General features: G+C 35.1%; 1 protein-coding gene across 8 annotated transcripts in view; it reads left to right on the top strand.

The window, feature by feature from the left end:
• ERBIN (erbb2 interacting protein) overlaps positions 1 to 27,527 on the top strand; it is a 140,157-nt gene that overhangs the window by 78,984 nt on the left and 33,646 nt on the right. For all 8 annotated transcript variants that reach the window (XM_032279407.1, XM_032279398.1, XM_032279424.1 and 5 more), the window contains 8 exons: positions 5,696 to 5,759; positions 7,648 to 7,722; positions 8,351 to 8,495; positions 9,847 to 9,919; positions 10,835 to 10,964; positions 11,367 to 11,482; positions 13,553 to 13,622; positions 23,856 to 23,955. In XM_032279407.1, coding sequence (XP_032135298.1) covers positions 5,696 to 5,759; positions 7,648 to 7,722; positions 8,351 to 8,495; positions 9,847 to 9,919; positions 10,835 to 10,964; positions 11,367 to 11,482; positions 13,553 to 13,622; positions 23,856 to 23,955 — 773 coding nt within the window. The remainder of the gene's footprint in view (positions 1 to 5,695; positions 5,760 to 7,647; positions 7,723 to 8,350; positions 8,496 to 9,846; positions 9,920 to 10,834; positions 10,965 to 11,366; positions 11,483 to 13,552; positions 13,623 to 23,855; positions 23,956 to 27,527) is intronic.

Below are 27,527 nucleotides of genomic sequence, written 5' to 3'. Positions count from 1 at the left end.
GTGCAGTGGCATCTACTATTGCCTATCTTTAGTCCCAGCTACTTGGGAGGCAGAGGAGGGAGGATCGCTTGAGCCCAGGAATTTGCACTTGTAGTGTGCAATGATTGTGCCATTGCATTCCAGCATAAGAACAGAGTGAGACCCTGTCTCAAAACAAAGAAACAAACAAACTTCTCATCTCTTCAGAAGGAAAACATCTCCAGTTTCCCCAGGAGCTGTTCTGTTTACTCGGCTTCTGTGACATATTGATGTCTGTTGCAGTATTTGCTGGATAATGTTAATATATGTCTTTTTATTGTATGTCACTCTCTTCTTCCCTGACCAGCATATAACATGCATGTATGTGCATGTATCTTCCCCTCAATCTCCCTTAATTATCTGTGAGGACAGAGACCGTATCTATTTTTTTATTCCAAAAGACAGTATGTTTAATTGAGTAATTGACTGCCGAATGCATAGATGAATGTTTATAGTGATGATGTGAGTATAAGTTAAAGTCAAATTATAATCCATATTAAAATTCAAAAACATAAGTATATATTACAGATTTGATACTTTCAGTGATAATTCCTTAGCTAAAAACGTGACTAGTTTCTAAGAAATTTGAATAACCAAGATGTAAATTGTTTACTGTAATAGCTAAGCCTACAATTACTAGGTGATATCATAGGCAATTAACTGATTTTAACAGATTTTAGAGATTCAAATTAGACTCTCAGTGAGTTTGCAAGTATTCTTTTCTCCTTTTAATATAATGGTTTTTAATTGAGGTTTTTAATATGTTTTTATTGAGGTAAAATATATGTGTAAAATTTACTGTCTACCATTTTTAGGTATACATACATTTATATTTATATTCTTTTCCCTTCATTTCTTCCTCCACTACCATTCTCAGGCTCTGGTAATCACCATTCTACTCTTTATCTTTATGAGATCTACTTGTTTTTTTTTTTTTTTGACACAAGAGTCTCACGCTGTCGCCTAGGCTAGAGTACAGTGGAATGATCTCAGTTCACTGCATCCTCCGCCTCCCAAGTTCAAGCAGTTCTTGTTGCTTAGCCTCCGGAGTGGCTGGGACTACAGGCATGCACCACCATGTCTGGCTAATTTTTTGTATTTTTAGTAGAGACAGGGTTTTGCTATGTTGGTCAGACTGGTCTCAAACTCCTGGCCTCAAATGACCTGCCTGCCTCAACCTCCCAAAGTGCTGGCATTACAGTCCTGAGCCACTGCACCCGACCTGGGATCTACATTTTTTAGCTCACACGTATGAATGAGTACATGCAATATTTGTCTCTCTATGCTTGGCTTATTTCATTTAATGTAATGGCCTCCTGATCAACCCATGTTACTGTAGGTAGCCTCTTTTATGGCTGAATAATATTCCATTCTGTATATGTATTTTCTTTATCCATTTATCTGTTGATGGTTAAATGGATTCCATATTTCGGCTGTTGTGAATGGTGCTGCCATAGACATGGGAGTTCAGATAACCCTTCAATATACTGATTTCCTATCTTTTGTATATATACCCAGTAGTGGAACTGCTGGATTGTATGATAGTTTTATTTTCAGTTTTTTTTTCTTTTTGAAACTTCTGTACTGTTCTCCATAGTGGCTCTACTAATTTACATTCGCACCAAATTGTTCAGAGATTCCTTTTTGTTCACATCCTTGCCAGCATCTATTATTGACTTTCTTTTTGATATGCTGTCTCATTGTAGTTTTCTCTGATTAGTGATGAACATTTTTTCATATACCTGCTTGCCATTTATATGTCTTTTGAGAAATGTCTATTCAGATCTTCGGCGCATTTTTTTGCTATTGATTTGTTGAAGCTTCTTATATATTCTGATTATTAATCCCTTGTCAGATTGATATTTTGCAGATATTTCTCCCATTCTTTGGGTTGTTCATTTTGTTGATTGTTTCCATTGCTGGGCACTTTTTTAGCTTGCTGTAATATCCCTTTTGTCTATTTTTGTTGCTTTGGTTGCCTGTGCTTTTGAGGTCTTACATAAAAAATCTTTGCCCAAACCAGTATCCTTGTTATTGAAATTGGGAATTAACAATCTCCAATGTTTTCTTCTGGTAGTTTCATAGTTTTAGATTTTAGTTTTATGTCTTTGATCCATTTTGATTAATTTGTATATATGGTGATAGATAGAGATCTAGTTTCATTTTTCTGCGTGTAGTTATCCAGTTTCCCAGCATCAGTTATTGAAGAAACTATCTTTTCCCCATTTTATCTTCTTGGCACCTTTTCTAGGATGAGTTGGCTGTAAATGCATGAATTTATTTCTGGACAAATGATCCATTGGTCTCTATGCCTGTGTACTGTGCTGTTTTGGTTACTGTGGCTTTGTAGTACATTTTGAAGTCTAGTAGTGTGATGCCTTCAACTTTGTTCTTTTTGCTCAGTGTCAACGTTGGTTATTTGAAATCTTTTGTGGTTCTGTATACATTTTAGGATTTTAAAAATATTCCGAATGTCATTAGTGTTTGATAGCGATGACACTGAATCTGTATGTTGTTTGGATAGTATTGTTTTAATTCATAAAATCCATGAGCATGGAGTAGCTTTCCACTTTTTGTGTCTTCTTTAAATTTCTTATATCAGTTTTAGTTTTCCTCCTATAGATCTTTCACACCTTTAGATTGATTCTCAGGTATTTTATGTTTTTTTGTAACTACTATAAATGGGAATGCTTTCTCGATTTCTTTTTCAGATTGTTTGCTGTTGACCTGTATAAATCCTCCTGATTTTCATATGTTGATTTTGTATCCTGCAACTTCACTTTATTTATCAGTTCTAACAGTTTTTTTGATGGAGTCCTTAGATTTTTCTAGCTATAAGATCATGTTGCTGGGTGTGTTGGCTCATGCCTGTAATTCCAGCACTTTGGGAGACCAAGGCGGGCGGATCACAAGGTCAGGAGTTCGAGGCCAGCCTGGCCAATATGGTGAAACCCTTTCTCTACTAAAAATACAAAAAAAGTAGCTGGGCATGGTGGTGCATGCCTGTAATCCCAGCTACTTGGGAGACTGAGGCCTGAGGCAGGAGAATCGCTGGAGGCCGGGAGGTGGAGGTTGCAGTGAGCCAAGATCGCACCACTGCACTCCAACCTGGGTGACAGAGCAAGAATCCATCTCAAAAAAAAAAAAAAAAAAAAGTTGTCTGTGAACAAGGCTAATTTTTACTTCTTCTTTAACAATTTGGATGCTCTTTATTTCTTTCTCTTTCCTAATTGCTTTTGCCTGATGATAACTTTGGAGACCTCACAAACAAGAGGATACAGTTTTAAATATTACAAAGTCATGTGCATTTAGGTTATGTGACTATATCAAAGACTAGAGCCACAGAAAGAGCTGTTGCTTTAGATACATAGTTAAGTGAAATTTAATGCTGCCTAAAGAATACTGGAGGGCACAGTACCAAGTACATAAAAGATGTTTTACTTTGCCTTTGAGGAGAGGAGAAGGTAAACGGAGTTAAATACAAATGAATTTTAGAAACTGATGGGAGAAAATTTGAGGGATATTGTTTATGTTTTCTCCTTGACATAGGCAGCTAGATCTTATTCTGGGATGCAGTTTTATTTCTGAGATTTCTATGAGTACAGCCAAACTTGTCAGTATTGACTATAAAGAGTTGAAGTGGAGACACTTTTTTGGCATGACCATATATTTTCTTTTTTATTACATATCTGTGTCACATTTTTCTAAAATTGTTTTAAAATTTAACTTTAGTAGGCCATCATCTGTAATTGAATTTTTCCAGTGCACTACTTTTCATTTTTGTGCCCTATTCTAAAAGTGTTATGCTTTATTTTTCACAAGTTACCTCCATTGATATTATGTGCTCAATAGTTGCATGTGAATTTTCTGTTACCTTGTCATTATAACAATATTGAAGCAAGAAATGTAACAATATGTTTTGTTATTTCAGTCTTCCCTTCCTCCTCACACTCCTATTTACTTTTTGCAAATCTCTACCTGGTATAGTTATTTGAATATAAGAAATTACTAACATAGCATGTGATGTAATACATCTGGAGAAAGATCCTGGAAACACCTTTTGCTTATTATGAAGGAAGCTAGATCTTAACAGGTTTTCTGGGCAAAGATGTGAGTAAGGAAGTAGAATTATAGTACGTAAGAATAGGCACTTAGTAAGTCTCAGTGAAAGCAGTTTTATAAAAATTGGCGTTATAAGATGAATTGAAGGGATGATGACAGAATGGCATATTTAAAATGTAAAGGGAAAATTCTCTTCTAATGTAGACTAATAACAGTGTCATTACAATGATGGTGTTTGTTATATTTTTTAACTAAAAAACTGGAGAAATGTTGCAACTTTTATTTTACTTATTACTAATTTTTGTTAAAATTCCAAAGAAGATAGAAATAGTCTGTGTTGTTTGTGCCATAAATCAAAAGTGCCTGTGGATTTTAAATGATATTCATTTTCAATGTGTTAACATATTAATGTAATATACTGATATTGTGATTATAACTATATTTTGCTCTCATTTTGTCATATCCTACAAAATCTGTAATACAGAATTTCTTATCTGGGTAACTGGTATCATCTCAGTGTATTAAATAATAGGGGTTATACAAAAATAGCAACTTAAGAGCATAAATGTTTGCTTGAATTAGTTTCAAAAGTACCTTTGTTAAAGGAGAGATTAAAAGATAAAAGTGCAACATAGTTTATTTCATTACAAAACTGATTTGTGTATCTTTCAAGTTTCTGTAGTTTCCGAGAAGTGTTGATGTTAAGTTGGAAGTTAAGAATGGTATATTATTGCTGTTATTTAAAATAAGTGTCAACTACTAATTTTGATTTATATAAAACTTTATTTTGAATTGTGCTGGCTTTAATTTGAACATATGAGGTGTAATATACCATGTACCGTTTTTAGCATTTTGAAAATTTTCAGAGTTACAGTTATCTTAAAGTCTTAAAAATATATGAGCAGTTTAGAAAAAGGATTTTTATAATTATGGTAGTTATTACTAGGCATCTGCCAAAATTTATTAGCTGACTTGTACTATATGAAAGTTTATTATGTGAAGAAGTGAAAACTCTATTCATATTCTGGCCTGTGGGTTTAAATTTATTCCAGTTGCTTCTTAAAAATATAAATGGAAAGAGCGATGAAAAGACAAAATAAGATAATAGTGGATAATTCATTTTATCTAGAAATCTTTTTAAATTTTTTAGAAAATATATTTTTATGTCTGGGCATGGTGGCTCACACCTGTAATCCCAGCACTTTGGGAGGCTGAGGCAGGTGGATTACCTGAAGTCAGGAGTTCGAAACCAGCCTGACCAACAGGGAAAAACCCGGTCTCTATTAAAAATACAAAAAAATTAGCCGGGTTTGGTGACACATTCCCATAATCCCAGCTACTTGGGAGGCTGAGGCAGGAGAATCGCTTGAACCTAGGGGGTGGAGGTTGCAGTGAGCTGAGATTGCACTCCAGTCTGGGCAACAAGAGCGAAACCCTGTCTCCAAAAATATATAATTTCATATATTATATATGTGAAATATATACATTATTTTGTCAACATGTGAAAGTCCATAAATAACTGCATAGTCCATAAGAATGTTTTAAACTGTGTTTTGAAAGCTTCCATGTAATTGATATTTTTGTAGTTAATTTTTTATTACTCCATTATGAATAGAACCATGAATAGACTGACCCAGCTGGAAAGACTGGATTTGGGAAGTAATGAATTCACGGAAGTGGTAAGTTCTCATCAGTGTCACTTTCCCTAAATTCCTATATTTGATCAAGAACAAAATGTGAAAATTAATGTATTTCTCTTAAAAGTTAGATAAAGGTTTACTTCTTTTTTCTTTAGTTACAAGATATGAAAGTTCTTAGCCAGAACTTTCCAGACAGATAGAAAAATTAACCAGACAGATAAAATTCTGATCAAAAGTGAGGATAAAATGTAAAATCAGTGAGAGGTCCATGGAAGAGATACCTAAACAGTTTTTAGCATAGGAAGCAGAAAATTTGAGTGATTATACAGTGAGAAACATCAGTCTGGAGTGCAGCAGGTAAAAGTAGCTCTGAATCAGAGATAGCTCCATGGGGTATTGCTTGTGAATTTATTCAGTAATAAGATACTTCTCTATAATGTTACTTAATAGCTAAGGGGAAAATCATTAAGTGAAACAACTGTTATTTTTGAAGTGGTAATGAGAACCTTTGTATGCCAAGTGCACTATGAGGCTGAATCTAAAAGGAAAGGAGCAGTATGTAAGTAGTTTTTTGTCTTTAGTGAGTTTTCCAAGATTTTTTTTTTTTGAAGCTAGTTTTTTTTTTTTTTTTTTTGAAGAGGAATTAGTCAAGCTGAGTATCATTATTATTCAACTTTTAAATTAGTTTGCAAATTCGTTGTTTAAAATTGTGGTAGCTCACAAATGATGGTTTTAAGGATAGGAATTTCTCAGAACTGTTTGCTGTAGTATTGCTCTATGGATATTGTGTTAATAGTATAAATTTCAGCTGAGACTTGAGGAGGAACATGGTGGTTTGGAGTAGTACCTCATTCTCTAAAATACATGCTGTGCTTCTGAAATTACTTATCTATTATGTCCTTTCTCAATATTTGTTCTATAATCTGTTTCTGTATTAACTTTAGAAAATCTCATTTGTTCATTTTAAGAATCCAAAAAGATTTCAAAATCATCATTCGTTTTTGTACTATTTTGGCCTTCCAACATTGTACACTTTTAAAAACTTACAGTAGAATTATAACAGTAATGCACAAAAGGAAATTTCTTTTAAATTACATTTGGAATTTGTATCTATATTTATATGTTAATAGTAAATCTGATTGGCATTCCTTTTATGTAGGACTGTTAACTGTGGTCATTAGATATGATGGTACTCTGTGTCATCACATGATCATTGATTCACGTGACTTTGTGAGGTGATAGAAATAACTTTGAAGAGGGCAGCCTTGAAGGGACAATGCCCAGGAGCAAATTTTGCCAGGATCTGAAGGTCTGCCACAACACTTGGATTAATTTTTATGTCCTCAACACCATCTTATAAAGAATTTTCTACCATGTAATTAGAAGTTTTTACTAGAGGTTTAAATTACAGTATATTTGTATCATGTGGTTTTGACTTTGTTTACCTTTCCCTGATTATGAACATTTGGGATGTATATTGTCTTTTATCTCCCTCTTGATGAATGTTACCAGGGAACATTTGTAATTTTTCTGTTTTCTAAAAGACTGTATCTTCTTATTGATAATGAATAAGTGTATGTTTTTATTGTCTACTTCTAAGCAGTGGGTCCTATTTTTTTTATTTCTTTACTAATTATATAAATATTTGACCCTATTGTGTAATCCAAAGCTTAAATGTTTTTTTTTTGTAACCTAATTCTGTGGACTGTCTCTTTGATTTCTCCATTAATAATTTTACTATAGTAATTATAATGCAATGGAAAGGCTCACATCCTGGCCCTGCTTTTTTATTTTTCTTCCCCCTACTCCTTTAATTTAATGATTTGAAACTAAAGGTTATTAGAAATTCCCAGGGCTTCTTTTGCCAGATAAAGATATTCATGTAAATTAATTGAATTACTGCTATTCCCTACCCCAATCCCAACAGCCTGAAGTACTTGAGCAACTAAGTGGATTAAAAGAGTTTTGGATGGATGCTAATAGACTGACTTTTATTCCAGGGGTATGTATATGAAATTTTAAATGGCATCACTTATTTCTGGCTCTCCTTTGCAGTTTTGTGCATTGCACCTTTTATAATTACTTTTAATTAATAAAAAGAAATTGGATTATTCTTTGTTAAACAGTAGGAAATTATATTTTTTTTGCCGTGAGCACATCCTTGATTATAATCTTTCTCATAATAAACATTTGTAAATCTCTTTTTAATACTGTTGAGTGTGTCCTTTCCAGTGGTATCAATTGAACTTATGTCCCAATTTGGTTTTCCCAAGAAATTGGTAAACTGGTATATTTTCCATGAACTTTCTGTTTTAACAACTGACAAATTGTTTACTTCCATAAAGAAACACAAGAATCCCCATATATGTGGTCTCCTTAGGAGACAATGGACAGCTGAATTCCCAAAGTATATGTCATTTGTCACTTCTGCTAGGCTACAGTTAGTAGGAGATCTTAGCTTTATTACTGAATACATTTCTAATGGCATTTATAAAGCTGTCTGGGAGTCTTCTTTCTTGTATTAGCATTTAATTTTGAATTAAAACTTGGTATCAGATTTATTGCCTAAACTTTTTACAAATTAATGATGTTAAAGTCATTAGATTCATTTTTTTTTTTTTTATTTATAGTTTATTGGTAGTTTGAAACAGCTCACATATTTGGATGTTTCTAAAAATAATATTGAAATGGTTGAAGAAGGAATTTCAGCATGTGAAAACCTTCAAGACCTCCTGTTATCAAGCAATTCACTTCAGCAGCTGCCTGAGACTATTGGTTTGTACTGCTTTCAAATTCATGTAATTTTTATTAAAGTAAATTCAAGGCTTCCGCATAATCTCAAATTTCACTTGTTATGAGGTAGGTATACTGCATTACCACAGGAACAGATTTTATTTGAATTTTTCCCTGGTATGATCAGTTGTACAAGTTACTTCTTTGTCAACGTTACTGTTTTTTATTTACTGTAAGAAAATCTCATTTTTATTACTAATATATTTAAATTCTTTAAAATAAATTTATCTGAATTTGGTTTAACTCTTAGCTTTTATTATAGCTTTTGTTTTGGTAATTTTTTTCAGTTCTATTTTTTTTTTTTTTTTTGGTCATTTACAACATAAATCATTTAATGTAACATTTGCAACCTTAGAAAGGCAGACATATTTAATCCAAAGTCCGTTTATAAATTCCAATTTCACATGGATTAAAAACTGCAGATAAATTAAGTCACAATAATATCCTGTACATGCTCAGATAAGAAAACAGATCAGTTGAACAAATCATGAGAGATCTATAATTGAGTCTGTATTTGTGTAGTTGCTTGTTCAGTTATATGTCAGTGGAATCGAATTATTTTGTTGAAAGGACCCAAAACTTCAATCTTGACATCTTTTTGATGTTTTAATATAAAAACTAAAAATATTTTTATGTATTTCTCAAATCACATGGTGGTTGTAGCTAAAAGTACGTTTTTACAAGTTTGTTACGATTCTACTCTAATCAACACTTTTTAAACTTAGAAGATATTTTACTGTTTTGGTATTGAGTATATATGGAATAGTTTGTTATATACCTGTTATGAACTACCTTCATAGTACCGTTAAATGGAGTATTGTTCTGTCGCCCAGGCTGGAGTGCAGTGGCTCCATCTCAGCTCACTGCAACCTCCGTCCTCTGGGTACAAGCAATTCCCCGGCCTCAGCCTTCCGCGTAGCTGCAACTGCAGGCACGCACCATCGCGCCCAGCCATTTCTTTAGTCTATTAATTCAACAAGTTTATATTGTCTGTCTTTTCTGTGCCATGCCGTTGTTTTTAGGAACAGAGCTACAGCAGTGAGCAATGAAAGTAGAACTTTTAAGACTAAAAGTTCCTACTATCAATAAAGCTTATATTTTAGTCAGAGTTAATAAACAAATGTACACTATGTTAAATGGTGATGTGAATGAAGATTGAAAGTATAGGATGAGGGAATAGAATGTTGGGATTGGGAGTGGTATCTCTTTTAGATAAGTTTGTTAGGAAAGTTCTTTCTAATTTTTGTCAGATGTAATATGTCTCACATTGACTGTTGGTGGACTTGCTTATAGTTTAAGATGAAAAATTGTATGTTGTTTCTTCTCTCAATAGGTTTGTTGAAGAATATAACAACTCTTAAAATAGATGAAAACCAGTTAATGTATCTACCAGACTCTATAGGAGGGTAAGTTTTTTGTGAATTATACACCCTCGAAGATTTTTCTTTCAGTTCACCATGTCATATATATTTTCAGATATTTGCATAAATGACCTAACTTTTTTTTTTTTTGAGACGGAGTCTTGCTTTCATTGCTGGGCTTGGAGTGCAGTGGCCATGATGCCAGGTCACTTGCAACTTCTGTTTTCCGGTTTCAGGCAGTTCTCCTGCCTCAGCTTCCCATGTAGCTGGGACTACAGGCACGCACCACCGCGTGGCTAATTTTTTGTAGTTTTAGTAGAAATGGGGTTTCACCATGTTGGCCAGGATGGTCTCAATCTCTTGACCTCATGATCCACCCGGCTCGGACTCCCAAAGTGCTGGGATTACAGGCACGAGCCGCTTCGCTCGGCTGACTAAAGATTTTGTGAACATTTAAGTAATTAGTATACAGGTTGGGTATGTTTATAATAGTCAGACCTACTTATTGGTGAAATTTAGCTTTGTGAAATGGTTTCACTAGATTTTTTTTTTTTTTTTTTTGAGACGGAGTTTCACCCTTGTTACCCAGGCTGGAGTGCAATGGCGCGATCTCGGCTCACCGCAACCTCCGCCTCCTGGGTTCAGGCAATTCTCCTGCCTCAACCTCCTCAGTAGCTGGGATTACAGGCACGCGCCACCATGCCCAGCTAATGTTTTTTTTTTGCATTTTTAGTAGAGACGGGGTTTCACCATGTTGACTAGGATGGTCTCGATCTCTTGACCTCGTGATCCACCCGCCTCGGCCTCCCAAAGTGCTGGGATTACAGGCTTGAGCCACCGCGCCAGGCCTGGTTTCACTAGATTTTCAAAGTCAAGTTCAAATGTTTATATGTTATGAAATTTTGGATTGTATATAGGAAACCTTTAAAAAATAATATGCGTTTCCTTTTTAAATTAAAGGTTAATATCAGTAGAAGAACTGGATTGTAGTTTTAATGAAGTTGAAGCTTTGCCTTCATCTATTGGGCAGCTTACTAACTTAAGAACTTTTGCCGCTGATCATAATTACTTACAACAGTTGCCCCCCGAGGTAATGTATTTTAAATTAGTTTGGATTTTTGTCTTTTCATCTTTTTTTGATTATTTTAGCTATCCGTGGTGACTACATTTATTTCTTTCTAAAAAGAATTAAGTTGTTATATAGTTTATTAATATATAATTTATTAAATTACATAAACTATATATAGTTTATGTAACTTAATTATATATAAACTATATAATTATATGGTTTATTATTTTCTGAATAAGAATTCGTTTAGAAGAGGTTCTTAAATGCTTTCCTATGTACATGAAAATTAATAATTAAAAAGGGAAAGTCTATTTCTTCTATAAACGTGGAGTATTTTTCATAACTTTCAAAAATGTTGTTTTTTATATGTTGATCAACCTGTAGGCAAAATTTTTTTGTCTTCACTTTATATTTATCTTTCAGATTGGAAGCTGGAAAAATATAACTGTGCTGTTTCTCCATTCCAATAAACTTGAGACACTTCCAGAGGAAATGGGTGATATGCAAAAATTAAAAGTCATAAATTTAAGTGACAATAGGTTTGTAATACTATATTCATCAGTTGGTTTATAGGAGACATTGGTTAGATGAAATTAAGTTTCATATGATATGTGATAGAATAGCTAGCGCTTGTTTCTCTTTAAATATACATAGTAAGTCCTCATTGTTATTGATAGGCTCTTGGAAAGTGTGACTTTGAGTGAAACAACACATAATAAAACCCAATTTCTTTCGTTCATCAGTGTTATAAGAAAATGACATTATTTGAGGACCTGCCATACACAGTTTCTATAAAAGTTATGGTTTCCAAGAACCTAGCAATAATGTTAAATGAGGACTTGCTGTATCTTTTTATTTTTTCTTTAAATAGAAAGAGTGGTCTAATTGTATCTTATTTTAATTTATCATACAGTGGTTGTTACTGTTCATTTTGAGTTAACTTAGGTAGACAACCTTTATTCTTTCCTTATAGTTTCCTTTTATTCCTAAAGTCATGTCTTCACCTTAATATTGCTATTTAACAAAACAACTTTAGAATATATCTAGTATGTTGCTAATATTTTCCTGGGCAGAGGTTTGGTTTCAACAAAGCCAAGGTGCAGAGCAAATTGATCATTATTAAGTTATTTTCTGAATAATATTTAGTTAGGTTAATTCAGAAGAGGTTCTTAAATGGCTTTCCTATGTACGTGAAAATTAATAATTTAAAAGGGAAAATCTATTTATTTCTTTTATAAATGTGGAGTATTTTTCATAACTTTTTTTGCAATATATAGAGCATTTTTCAGAAAACCATTAGATTGAGTTCCAGTTGTAAACTGGAACAATGTTTCAGTTAAAAACAGTCCATACTTTTTCCTGAGGTAAAGATATTAATGATGATTAAACAGCATTTGTAGAGTGTTTTTACTTTTTGCTTTCATAGTGTCTTATGAAGCCTTCAAAACAGCTCTATGAAATAGTATTATAGTATTCCCGTTTTATGTAGGAGGGATTTAAGACTTAGATTTAAGGTGACTCACATAGCTTGTAAGGTAGAGCTTTAATTTAAACTCAATTTTCTGACTAGTTATGATATCCTAACCCCTGTTTTATTTAAAAGAACCACTGCTTTCTTAAGTCACTGTTCACTCTTTAATTCCTACTTCCAAACTAGAGCAGTAGGTTGTGCAAATTACCTTGAAAGATAGGCATGGAAGACTAGTTAGGCATAAGATAGCATGGCTGAAATAAGATGACTCTGTTAAATAGGATATTTTCATTTAGTATTCTAATGAGTATATTATAGTTGACCCTCTGTATTTGTGGGTTCTGCAACTGTGGATTCAAACAACTTCAGATCAAAAATATTTGGAAAAAAAATGTGTTGATACTGAAAACGTGTACCAACTTTTGCGTTGTTATTCCCTAAACAATACAGTATACCAACTATTTACATAGCATTTATATTCTAGTAGGTATTATAAGTACCCTAGAAATGATTTAAAATATATGGAGGTGGAGGGAGATGTGCATAGGTTATACACAGATATATACAATTTTATTTAAGGGATTTGAGCATCTGCAGATTTTGATATCTGAGGGAGAGCCTGGAACCAATCTCTCATGGATACTGAGGAATGACTGTACTTTGTTTTTACTCATTATCATCTTATGATAGTCTTCTAGATTATGTAACTGCTGGCTCACAAATAGAGAACAGTGCAGTTTTTATAATAAACTATCACTAAGAGTGCTTCCTATAACAGTTTGTTCTCTCTAAATACAAATAAACCAAAGCAGTTTTATGAGACATTCCTTAATGTGTCCTTTTCTAAGGCAGGGACAATTAACTTATTTTTTAAGAGATTTTTAAGGTTATTATTTACCCATTTTCTTGCCAGGTGAATTGAGTCAATTGAAGAATTATATTTTTGAAACTAATTCTTATAAAACTAGATATTTTGTCTTATGTCCTATACAAAGAAGTATATTGGACTGTTCTCTTTTTTTCTTCTATTTTCATATGCAATTATATAGCATTTTTCAGAAAACCATTAGATTGAGCCCTCATTCATTTTAAATTTTCTCATTTTAAGCTTAATTTTTGTTTGTATTTTTTCCTACAGATTAAAAAATTTGCCCTTTAGCTTTACAAAGCTACAGCAATTGACAGCTATGTGGCTCTCAGATAATCAGGTGAGCATTCTGATTTTATAAGTTAATGGAGTTCCTATTTGTGTTATATAATTTTGTACTCTTGATTTAGATAGGGTTATTTAAGTGCAGCTATACAGTGGTACACATGTAAACATGTATTTTATATAAGAAAAATTTCTGAATATTTAGAAGCAGATACTTTTTATAAAATAGTTATAGATTTATAAGTAATACATTCCATTCTACTTGCCTAATTTCTCCTAAATCTATGAGAATATTGATTAGGAAGTCAGACTCAAACTCACTGACTTTAATAGCATTATCTCATACACTTGTCATATTTTATAGTGAGAACACTTAAAAATCTACTCAGCAATTTCAAGACTGTAACATAGTGTTATTAACTGTAGTCATCCTGTTGTACATTAGAGTTCTTGAACTTACTCCTCCTGTCTAACTAAAATTTTGTACCCTTTGAGCAATATATCCCAGTCCATACTGTAGCCCACCCCTGCCAACCCCAGAACCCACCATTTTACTCTGTTTCTATGAGTTTGTTTTTTAGATTCCACATATAAGTGAAAACATGTGACATTTATTTTCTTGTTCCTGCTAATTTCACTTAACATAATGTCCTCTAGGTTCATCCATGTTGTTGCAAGTGACAGGATTTCCTTCTTTTTTAAGGCTGAAGAGTATTCCATTGTGATTGTATATGTATGGTTGTATACACACTACATTTTCTTTATCTGTTCATCTATTGATGGACAGTTAAGCTGATTCCATGCCTTGCTATTGTGAATTCTACTGTAGTGAACATGGGAGTGCAGATATCTCTTCAACATACTGATTTTATTTCCTTTGGATATATACCTAATAGTGAAATTACTGGATCATATGATAGTTCCATTTTTAATATTTTGAGGAACCTCCATACTATTTCCATAATGGCCGTACTAATTTACATTTCCACCAACAGTAAGGGTTCCTTGTAAATTTTTTTAACAAAATATAATATACAATTTGCTGATCTTTTTAATTTAAAAATTAATACTTATTATTTGATGTTGAGCAATACTTTATAATAATTTATTTAAAGCTCTGTTTTCCCAGTGTTGAATACACTGGTTTCATGTGATACTCATGAATTCCCCAGCCAATTTTTTTTTGGAAACTATATTACATCCTAATTCTGGATTATATTAACAACCCTAAGGTATTCATACCGTAAAGAAACCCATGAGAATTCTTCATATTTTTTAACTGGGGACCTCTTTACCCCTTCCCCTTGCTCTTCTCCTTCCCCTTCCCCTTCCCTTTCCCTTTCCTGGTCTCACTTTGTTGCCCAGGCTGGAGCACAGTCTTGCAATCTTGGTTCACTGCAACCTCCACCTTCTGGGTTCAAGTGATTCTCCTGCCTCAGCCTCCCTAGTAGCTGGGACTACAGGTGTGTGCCACCATGCCTGGCTAATTTTTGTATTTTTAGTAGAGGTGAAGTTTTGCCATGTTGGCCAGACTGGTCTCAACCTCCTAACCTTAGGTGATCCACCCACCTTGGTCTCCCAAAAGTGCTGGGATTACAGGCATGAGCCACTACAGCTGGCCTTGGGGACACCTTTTTTATTTAGCCCTTACTAGTATCCCAAAAGCCTTAAATTTATGTTAATCCATGGTTATGAATAAGATTGTATTAGTTAACTGCTTTGCAAATTCAGAGAAAATATTAAAATGATGATACATTTGCCTTTATTAGAGCTTTTTAAAGAGGCAGTTACTGTATCTATTATATGTGGAACTGATTTCTCTTAATCGAATAGCATATATTTAAACTTGATTTGAAATTTTGCAACTAGATTCAGAAAACATTTGCTGGACCCCATCTTATTCATGTACTGACCTCACAATGAATGAGACATATCTTCTGATCTTGAGGAACTCTTAGACTAATTCTAATTCTATTAGTACAGTAGCACTTTTTAAATTTTTGAAGCAGGGTCTTAGGCTGTCAACTAGGCTGGAGTGCAGTGGTGTAATTAAGACTCACTGGAATCTTGAACTCCTGGCCTCGAGCAATCATCCCAGCTCAGCCTCCCAAGTAGCTGGGACCACAGGCACATGTCACCACACCCACCTAGATTTTTTTTTCAAATGTTTTTTGTAGAGACAGGGTCTCATGATATTGCCCAGGCTGGTCTTGAACTCCTGGACTCAAGCCACCCCCCCACTTCAGCCTCCCACAGTGCTGGGATTATAGGTGTTCACCACCATGCCTAGCCTGCAGTAGCACTTTTGTGGATAAATCAGTGCCAAGAAATCATACCAGATGGTTTAATGAAATCAACCAAGTATCTGCTACACTTTCTTTATACTTACAGCATTCTCATCCTATTCACAATCTCCACTTGGTTTAAAACAAACACTGTTTGGTGGGGGGTCTTTGTTCTTCAGAGTTTGACAGAATGTTGAGTAAAACATATCAGATATACCTAGAAAATTTCTCTTACTGTATGAAGCAATAATTTTGCTGTGAAAGAATGACATGTAGAGGAGAAGGTGTACAGAGGTTTGGTTGTGAATTAGGAAAGTAAATTATTCTACTATTTAACATTTATGAAAGTAAATTGCTCTGCTATGTAGAACAGTACATACAGTAATATAATTTTCATGAGTTGCTGAAGGCATGAGCAGAACAATTATTTATTAATTTATTCCCTCGTCCATTTTGTGATTCTCAAGAACTCTTTATTGAACAGCTGCTTCGTGTCAGGCAGTTTAAGGAGGGAAGAACAGTATTTAGAAAGTAACTTTAATACAATGTGGTTAAAAGACTTAATAGGACTATGGCTGGGCGTGGTTGCTCACGCCTGTAATCCCACCACTTTGGGAGGCCAAGGCGGGCAGATCATGAGATCAAGAGATTGAGACCATCCTGGCCAGCATGGTAAAACCCTGTCTGTACTAAAAAAATACAAAAATTAGCTGGGCACGGTGGTGTGCGCCTGTAGTCCCAGCTACTCGGAAGTCTGAGGCAGGAGAATTGCTTGAACCTGGAAGGCGGTGGTTGCTGTGAGCCGAGATCACGCCCCTGCGCCCCAGCCTGGTGCCTGGTGACAGAGCAAGACTCTGTCTCAAAAAAAAAAAGACTTAATAAGACTAAACTTTAAGATCCAAGATGAGGAAGATAACCAAGGGATGTAAATGCAGATTTATCAGAAGAGGAAATGCATGCAATGCCTGAATTCTCTCTCAAAAGAGGAATGGGGTTAGACCTGATGGTTCACACCTCTAATACCAGAGCTTTGGGAGGCTGAGGTGGGAGAATCTTTTGAGGTCAGGAATTTGAGACCAACCTGGGCAACATAACAAGATCCTGTCTCTGCAAAAGAATTAAAAAATTAGCCAGGTCGGGTAGCACATGCTTGTAGTCCAAGCTACTCAGGAGGCTGAGGCTGGAGGATCCGTTGCTCCCCGGTGTTCAAGTTTACAGTGAGCCATGACCATGCCACTGTACTCCAGCATGGGCAACAGAGCAAGATCCTATCTCTAAGATAAAGTTGTTTTTTTTTTTTTTTTTTTTTAAATAGAGGAATAAGGGTTTTGGTCTATTTTTTTCCTTCCTTAAGATGGGGTTTTCCTGTGTTACCCATTCTGATCTTGACCTTCCAGGCTCAAGTGATCTTCCCACCCTACCCCCTTGAGTAGCTGGGATTATAGGCCTGAACCACCGTGACCAGGTAGGCATAGGATTTAAACAACAACAAAAAGAGAACAGTGTTCTGCTTTGGAAGAATATCATGAGCATACGCATTTAGGTGCAAAGCAGTCTTGTATATTCCTCGAGCAAGTTATTATGACTAGAGTATAACAATGAGAAGGAAAAAGTAGAAAACAAGGCTACAAAGTCTGATAGAGATCAATTGGTGGAAGGAGGCTCTTGTATGCCATGCAAAGGAAGTTGTATTGTATCTCAAGGATGGTAAATAAGATTTTTTTAAATCTTGTACTCTTATCAGTTATGAGTGGCTTCCTGAAAAATTGTGTTGCAGATTCTGACTCATAATCAAATTCAAGCTAGTGGAAAATTGCTGTGATTTGGGTGGCTGTGTAATTTATTGTCCATAGTAGGATACTTTCGGGGAGGGAAACGGGTTCCATTGATAATTACATGAGAACAACATGTGTAAATTGTGCCTGTCTTAGGCAAAATGGACATTTGATCATTCTAGTCATGATCAATTATTCATATCTGCCATGAACGTAAGAGGAAGAAGTGATTTTTGTGATACATATAAGATAATATGGGAACCAGTATAACATTGAACAGGCAAATAGTATCATTTCATTGATATTTTAGAAAGGGCTTTTTGGCTGCATGGTGGAAGATGTATTCATCAGGGGTTAGTGCCAAGCATGAAAGCAGGGGAAACTGAATTGGAGGACATTGCCATACCCTAGTAGGCAACAGAACATGTTGCTTTGAACTAAAGTAATGATAACAGGGCCAGGAAAAGAACAGGTATTTTTGAGGAATATTGAAAAAGTTGCATCAGTAGAACATGTGAAGAATGCATGTATGTGAGAAGAGAGTAAAAGCAAAGATGAGTATCAGAGATTTGACTTGAGTGACTAGGTGGATAATGCTGCCACACCAAGAAAAGGAACCACAAATGAAAGAAATATGTTTATGGGAAGATGTTAAGTTCTAGTTAAACATGTTGAGTTAGTAGTACCTTGGTATATCCAGTAGCCACGTATAGAACACACTGGTGACTGTGAACCTCCTGACTTCATTTTCTTCTATATGGTTTCTGTGCTCTTTTTTTCTCTATTTTTAAATTTCTAACCTTGAGGAATTTCTCAAAATTGGTCCTGAAGACTTCATTTTCTTTTTTCAGTACTATTATAGGTTTATCCTTGGTGCTTATTTGTAAAAATGTATTCACTTCATTTTAAAAGATTTGTGGCACAAGAAGAAATACACATTTTTGTTTAGCCCGTGATTTTAATTAACTTTTTAAGGGAATGGTTTCATAGCTTTTGTTGTTTCTCAAAAGGAATTATGTAATTTTTTAAATGTTAGTGATGATGAACCCTGAGGATTCATTTAAAAGGCAGTAGATTAAGAGGTGTAGGCTGGGCGCGGTGGCTCACGCCTGTAATCCCAGCACTTTGGGAGGCCGAGGCGGGCAGATCACGAGGTCAAGAGATCGAGACCATCCTGGTCAACATGGTGAAACCCCGTCTCTACTAAAAATACAAAAAGTCAGCTGGGCATGGTGGCGTGTGCCTGTAATCCCAGCTACTCGGGAAGCTGAGGCAGGAGAATTGCCTGAACCCAGGAGGCGGAGGTTGCGGTGAGCCGAGATCGCGCCATTGCACTCCAGCCTGGGTAACAAGAGTGAAACTCCGTCTCAAAAAAAAAAAGAGGTGTAAAGAGAGTAGCCATAGAAGTAGGAGGAGTACTGGAGAATGATGGTCTCAAGAGTGAAGAAACTGGCCTGAAGGAAGAAGTTGTTAATGGAATAAATGCTGTTGAGAAGTCAGTTCAGATTAAATCTGAAAAATATTCATTTCATTTGGAAACTTATACTTGCCAATTTAAATTGACTAGCTAAAGTAATTATAGAGGTATATGTCAAAACCCAGGTTGAAGGAGTTTAAGGAATAAATTGATAAAATGGAATGTTGATTATTCTTTAAGAAGGTTGGATGAGAAGGAAATGAAATGGAACATAAAGAAATTGATAGCAGGAAAAGCTCAGGGATCCTTTAATATTGGAGAGCATGTTTATAGGTTGTTGGAAAGAAGCTATGTGATAAGTAAGATTAAGAATATGAGGAATATGAGGGCTGGGTGCGGTGGCTCACACCTGTAATCCAGCACTATGGGAGGCCAGGGCAGGTGGATCACCTGAGGTCCACAGTTGAAGACCAGCCTGACCAATATGGAGAAACCCCATCTCTACTAAAAATACAAAAATTAGCCGGGTGTGGTGGCATGCACCTCTAGTCCCAGCTACTTAGGAGGCTGAGACAGGAGAATTGCTGGAACCCAGGACGCGGAGGTGGCAGTGAGCCAAGATCATACCACTGCAGTCCAGTCTGGATGACAGAGCGAGACTCTGTTTCAACAATAGCAACAAAGAATATGAGAAGCAATTGGATAATGGGTGCAAATTGATGGAAAAGCTATGACAGGAATTCTTAACCTGTTGGAGGGAGCTTGGGTCTGAAGTTTGTGAAAGGGAGAGCAAATAGTATACATTTGATACTCTTAGAATATAGCATTTTCCATACTCATAGCTGTTTTTCTTTTCTTTTTTTTTTTTTTTTTTTTTTTTGAGACGGAGTTTTGCTCTTGTTACCCAGGCTGGAGTGCAATGGCGCGATCTCGGCTCACCGCAACCTCCGTCTCCTGTGTTCAAGCAACTCTCCTGCCTCAGCCTCCCGAGTAGCTGGGACTACAGGCATGCGCCACCATGCCCAGCTAATTTTTGTATTTTTAGTAGAGATGGGGTTTCACCATGTTGACCAGGATGGTCTCGATCTCTTGACCTCGTGATCCACCCGCCTCGGCCTCCCAAAGTGCTGGGATTACAAGCGTGAGCCACCGCGCCCAGCCTTCTTTTTTTTTTTTTTGAGGAAGTGTCCCACTCTGTCGCCCAGGCTGGTGTGCAGTGGTGCCATATTGGATTTTCAGATAACATGTAGAGCTCAGATGAAGTATTATTAGTATCAGTACACAAATATGAGTACAAATTAATAATCACTGCACAGGTTTGTGGTGATACTAATTTGCTCAGCTCTGTAATATAGAGAAAGCACACAATTGGAAGGATTCTGGGCTGTAGTTTTGCCAAGCCAGGTGCAAGAAAACAATAATGCAGCAAGGAGGTCTTGGTTTATGGCAAGAAAGTGGTTTAAATAAGATATGGTGTGGTACAAAAGGGGAATCAACGACAGGAGCAAATGGTGGGAAGAATGTCAAAAGGTCAAGGGAATAGTAGTCTTGGTGAGGGTGATCGGCAAGTACTGTGAGAGCAGTGGAGTTGGAGGGCTGCATGTTATCTGGGTTACCATACTCTGCTGGTTATCCTTTTGCCTGACTGCTCCTCAGTCTCCTTCTCAGACATATTTCTTCTGCCTTTGTCTTACGTGTTTTTTTGCTCCTCATGGTATCCTAGGCTCTGCTTTAATTTCTTCATACTTTCTCCTGAAATTGCTGTCTGTATCTTCATTATTCCTAACAGTGTCTTCAGCCAAGTTCTTGTGCAGAGCCTCACATTCATATAGTTCAATTCCTACTTAACATTGCCACCTAAATGTCTCAAATTCAACGAACCCAAAATTGAGTATACCATCTTCTGCCCCAAATATATTTCTCCCACACTCCCCAGTTACTTTAGCTTGGTAAATAATACTTGATGGAGGTAGAGACCTTGAAATGCAACCCTTAACTACTGTTTTTTCCTGTACTTCATAGACAAGCGCTATTGAATCTTAAACATCCTCAGGTATTTGTATATTCTGCTTTATCCCTACTGCTACTTCTCTTAAATACTGTTCACCATAATCTTTCACTTAAACCTAGCTACTATCCAAATTGAGATTTGGTGTGAGTGTAAGATGGTATCTGTAACCTTAGAATGAACAGAGAATATATATGATCCCATTCATACTTTTTATAGCATGTTAAAATGATATTTTGAATATGTAAAGTTAAATGCATTATCAAAATTTCATCTTTTTTGCCATTTTAAAATATGTGGCTACTAAAAAATTATAAGTAATCAGGTGGGGCGTGGTGGCTCACACCTGTAATCCTAGCACTTTGGGAAACCAAGGCAGGAGGCTTGCTTGAGGCCAGGAGTTTGAGACCTGCTTGGGTAGTATAACAAGGCATTGTAATTTGAGTGATACTTTAATCTGATCCCAGCTCTAACTTACTTAAAACCTTTTCATTGTTTCTTTTATCTTTATATCATATGCCTGAAGAGCCTCTTCATTCTGTGGCTTCATCTCTACCCCATACACCTTCATTCTCATTTCTCCAAATCAGTTCTTTCTTGGGACTTTCTCCCTTCTTTTTCTTACCTGGCTTCTTACCTTAGACTTTTTTCTCACCTTAGACTTTCTTCCAGGAATGCTTTGCTAATCATTCAATATTGTGGTAAGTTAATTTTTCCTCCTGTTGTTCTCTTAGCACTCTTTACCCTGTCTACCCTGTAATTACAATTGCAATTGCCTGTTTTGTTACCTGTATTCTTCCTCTCATATACTCTCATAAACTCTACAAAGTCAGTATGTACACAGGGCCTGTCTTAGTGCTTTGCACTGTAAAAGGGTCTTAGTAAATATTTGTTGAGTGAGTGATTTTTATATTTCAGACAAGAATATTTACAGGTGATATTTTAGAAATTATGGCAAAGGAATAGAATATCTGAAATGAAATAGGATTAGAAATTGCTGAAGTTAGATGTTCAGGGAACTGAGAGGCCAGATATACTGTTCTCAATTCCATTTTCTGTCTTTGTGCCGCATAAATAGCAAGTGACTAGTTTTCTTATTATACCTTTGTTGACATGTAATTCACACATCTTACAATGAACCCTTTTTAAAGGATACAATTCAGTGGTTTTTAGTATAGTCACAGAGTTGTGCAACAATTATAACAGTTTTAGAAGATTTTCAGGGCAATGAGCTTTTAAAAGCCTCCCAGATAATTTTTATATGCTCATCTAAGGGGACTTTTTTTTTTTTTTTTTTTTTTTTTCTCCCCCTGACACATTCCTCATCTACTAAGAAGTCAAAGGTATGGAAATGTCATCTGTTTTCTAACATGACTTTGGAAAGATTTGATGTAAAAGAGCCAGGAATAGATGAATACCATCAGGAGGCCAGTGGATAATATGAAAGGAGATTGACTGTGGAAGGTGCTGGTTATAGTCCTCAAAGGAACAGGAATTTAAATTTGAGGATAGGGGCAGAATGATGTCACAGCGTTGTAAGTGCTACTCTCACCTCCTGCCTTGGGGTGGATGAGGTAGGAGAGAATAAAACACCTATATGTGAGGCTTAAGGGAAGCACTGTCTTTGGGAAGGGAATAGAGCTACCGTTTCCATTATTGGAGGAAGTCAAGGAAAACATTCAGGAATTTGAAATGTAGGGCAGTTTTTGTTTGTTGAGGAACAGAGGGGAATGTTTGAATGGGAGTAAGATTACAGGATGGAATTAAGTAGATGGAAAGTTTTCACAAAAGTCAGTGCAAAGATTTAAGTAATAGGGTGGCATGTGAGGGGAGAATTGGGTAGTTCTCTGCCTGTCTGGAACAGCCAAGGCTTTTATTGGTAGGATTTAGGTGAATACCAAAAGGAATTAGTTATATTAAAAAATAGGTGGATAACATTTGTTAAGTAATTAGGGAAAGAAATCCTAAGAAAAAAGAAGATCCATACTTTGGGAGGCCAAGGTGGACTGATCAGGAGGTGAGGAGTTCGAGACCAGCCTGGCCAACATAGTGAAACCCTGTCTCTACTAAAAATACAAAAATTAGCCAGGCATGGTGACATGCGCCTGTAGTCCCAGCTACTTGGGAGGCTGAGGCAGGAGAATCACCTGAACCTGGGAGGTGGAGGTTGTGGTGAGCCAAGATCATGCCACTGCACTCCAGCCTGGGCAACAGAGCAAGACTCCGTCTCAAAAAAGAAAAAAGAAGGTCCAAATTTCCTGTAGGCTCTACCACTAAGTAACTTACTGATATCACTACTATAAACAGGAGACACAAGAGGAAGAGAGAGAAGCAGTTTATGGTTTTCATCATTCTCTTTTCAGCTGCTGGCTAGAATAAACATTTAGATAACCAGGCTAACCCTTCCAAATAATTTTTTCCAAAAGCATCTTAGTGATGGGGAATACTAGATAGGGCAAACAATGGAAAGGCTTATTTTACAACTTCATTAAATATATCACTATGATAAGTAATTATTGGACTATGAATAAATTTGTTATCTGAAATCTTTTAAAACTTGAAATTTCAATAATAATTGCTGTATAGTATGAACTTGCTTTATACTAAAAACTAAATTTTATTTTTTGAATTTTAATAAGGTTTCGAATCAATGCCTAAAGTGTTATTGTGTATAGTTAAATTTGTTTGTAACCTGCACATTGGTGCTTTATAGAAAAAGTGATGTGTACTTATGCAGAGGAATTGCTAAATATGTGTTTGCTTTAGGGTTAATGAAAACTAAGTATTTATTTTCTTTCTCTAGTCCAAACCCCTGATACCTCTTCAAAAAGAAACTGATTCAGAGACCCAGAAAATGGTGCTTACTAACTACATGTTCCCTCAACAGCCAAGGACAGAGGATGGTAGGAATTTCAGAATCTGTTTATTTTTTAAAAACAAATACTAATTTAAAAGGTGTGAAGTTAATTTTAAGTCTCAAAGACTTTTACTAGTTTGATGGGACTTTAGAGAATTGATTTTAAAAGTTTATTTCAAAGTAATGGGAAAATAGGGCACTATTTCAGGGGTATAGACAGTTGAATTTAGAGGTATAAGTATAGCATATGCTTCCTTAAATGATTCCTTTAAATTAAATCACAGTGTTAAAATTGATAACTTAAAAACATTTAGCTAAATGCTAGAAATACATAAGTATTATGTGATTGGAATTCTTAAAGCAGGAAATATTTTCTTCACTTGTGAACTTAATACTACACGTGGATCTACACACTGAATCAGGGTAATCTGTAGAACTCTGAGTATAAATGCTATTCCTAAATTCTTTTCTTTCTTTTGCCAGACAAAGCAGAATATACTTTTTTCTGCTGGGCACAGATGTTTTTTATAGATTATGATGACCTCTTAAGGAGCAAATTGTTTCTAATATATGTTGTACTGTGTGTGTGTGTGTGTGTGTGTGTGTGTGTGTGTTGTGTTGCATTATACTTAAAGTAACTAGTTTTTATGTATCTTTCTGACAGTGAAAATCTCTGTGATTTGAAATTATTTATAAATTAATTCTTAGCACGTGGAAACACTGAAGAAAAAATGTAAATCAATCATCAGTCTTAATTTATAAACTATACCATGGGCAAGACAAATAAGTTTTTGAGCTTCAGTTTGCTTATCTTAAAATGATGATAGTAGTTCCTTTGGAGCACAGCCACATTCATTCACTGCAAAATACTCTGGTCCCAAGCATTTCAGATAAGGGATACTTATGCTACTATTCTGTCCTTTTATGTAAAAAGAGCAGTTATCCAAGTATATCGTATAGCTGACTATAATATTATTTAGAGGATGCCTACCTTTACTTCCTATTTTCCAGAAATCATCTTCAGAGACAAAGAAAAGTAGGAAATTGAGACCTAAGTCAGGGAATAAGACAAAAAACTTAGCTATTGATGCATTCGAGTATTTGCTGTAATGCCCCACATGGTACTGCTTACTTTTCTAATAGAAAAGTTTGAAATACAGTATCAACATAAGCAGAGTTTGCACGTCTATTTTTAACTTCTTAATTTCTAATTCATGAAATTATTGTTCACATAAAACTAATCACATTGACAGCTTAATATTAAGTATACTATATTTTGTTATGGAAAGATACTTTCATATTTTATCATACTGCTAAATTTGGAGGTTATGGGTGAATTTAAATACATGGAAGAGAGTTATTTGTAAACCTATTCTCAAAGCTTTAACTATAGAACCTCCCTGTAAATGAAGCTTTTTACATTTGATGTCTCACAAATTTTCTCATTTGATTAGGAAGCTGAATAGGTTTTGGTACATCTAAATAAAAGTCATTAGGTATACCCATGAAATAATAACTTATCAAAGCAAGTCTTTTATTTCTTCTAGCAGAGAACAGTAAATAGTTATCCTATAGAAGGTAAAGAGTTTTCTAATAGTTTAGAACTAGTTCTGGAATACAAGTTAGATGTGTTTTTATTCCAGTTCAGTATTTCAAAGCTAAACCTGCTATAGCAATGTAAGAATAATAGCCAATTTGAGTCAGACACAATGCTAAGCACTTTAGATATCCATAACTTCTCATCTTTACAATAATCCTTCAAAATAGATACTATTATGATTGGTTGTCTCTCACAAAGCTTAAAATATTTATCTGACCCTTTATAGAAAATGTTTACTCATTCTGCCTCTAAACTGTCTTGAATCATAGGTACATTCATGCTTTGATCTCTTCTCATACTGTTCTACTTTAATGATTGAAATCTACCTTGCCACCCTTTTCTATTCTATCGTTGTAATTTATCCCCTTCCTGTTTAATTTAAAAAGAGATCACAATTCAGATAAAACATTAAGTTTTAATAAGAATAGAAGTAGAAAAATCTTGCCACTACTAAGTTTTGATTTTGAGATTTGTTTTAGAATGGAAGACTTTCTAATAGAAAAGTTTGAAATACAGGATCAATTATGATATTCTGGGCCCTCTTAGAGTTCATGTGTCACTTAAAGTATTTCATGGATACTATAAGCAGAACACTAAACAAAGTGAATGAATTTTCTTTCAACTATCAGAAAGGGTTTTTTGTTTATCCCAATGCCTCTAAGAAATAGATGAATAAAAAAAATATTATCTTACTGGGTTTGGGTTTTATAACAGTTTGAAAGAAGTAGACACTGTTCACACTTATTTTTCATCCCACCTTTGTGACAGGTATTGTGCTAGAGCTAAGTAAAGACAAATATTCTTACTTTCAAAATTCTAAAGGTAGGAAGATCAAAAAAAAAAAAACAAGAAGGAAAAGAAAGATTCTAAAGGTAGACAGTGATGAATAAATGTGCAAGAGTAGCGATGAGATGTTGGGCCTAGATAGAGGAATCAGTCTTAATCAGAGAGAAAGGGAAGTATGTTTTCATATTAACAATACATTCATATCTAAGAAAGCAGGATATTAGTGGAAATATGAGTCAGAGGGTTTTTATTGCATTTCTTTTACACTGAAGTGAAAGAAATTTGCCTGTGGAAGTTGGGGTAAGGGCATTTCAGGGAAGTGGTAGTGATTAATGTATCATAAAATCTAAACTTAATAGAGAAAGAAGTAAAATCTAGAGTGATTTTACAAGGAGCAAAATAAAGGTAGTTAAGGAACTGAAAGTTTACCAGCAATAATAAGGAATTGAGTGATTTGGAAGAACAGGTGTAATGGTCAAAGAGGTGGAAAAGTTTTATGGAAGCCAAGGTCCTGAGTATGACTATGGTTGTGAATCATTTGACCGATGTGCATATGGGCATTGGGATTGAGGACATCAAGGAATTACAAAGTTAGGGTCTTGGGGTGGTACATTTGTCATCCCACATTGACATCATTCAGGAGATTAGCATGTGTTGCCAAATACTAGAGTCCTCAGTCTATACCTGGGTAATCAGTTTGAGTAGCCCCTAGAATGGCTGTAAAGTGATATTACCTGATGTCCTGAATCTTCAAAGATGTGAGATTTATACTAAAGAGTAGAAAGTTATAAGTGACCAGAAATTGACATGAATGAGAGGCATGGTAAAAGTTACTTATTTTAGGGTTCTGAATAAATTCTGGTATAAAATTGCTTTAGACATAAACTAACAGTCATTGGAATCTCTGGGCCAAGCTGGTGATTGAAATTACTACCTGAAATAAGGGAGAGAGTAGAGGGAATTATATGAATTCAAAAATAGACTTTGTCAGAAACTGCTGAGCTGTCTTTGCCCTTCCAATGATGCCACAAAAGTATGTCAATAGGAATTTGAATCACATTCCACATTTGTTTTGAACAAAAACAAATACACTATTTCATTGAGTACATGTTAAGCAATTATAAGGAAAAAAAATCTTGGAGTAATGAAAACAAAAGGCTAAATAAAAAAATTTCATTCCTTTGCTAAGATTTGGTTTCATGGCATCCTTAGTTTAGATATGAGATTTTAAA

This window comes from Sapajus apella, unplaced genomic scaffold, assembly GCF_009761245.1.
Source record: "Sapajus apella isolate SASKATOON/1434 unplaced genomic scaffold, GSC_monkey_1.0 scaffold1, whole genome shotgun sequence".
Lineage (NCBI taxonomy): Eukaryota > Metazoa > Chordata > Mammalia > Primates > Cebidae > Sapajus > Sapajus apella.
This window is presented reverse-complemented; position numbering and strand designations above follow the sequence as displayed.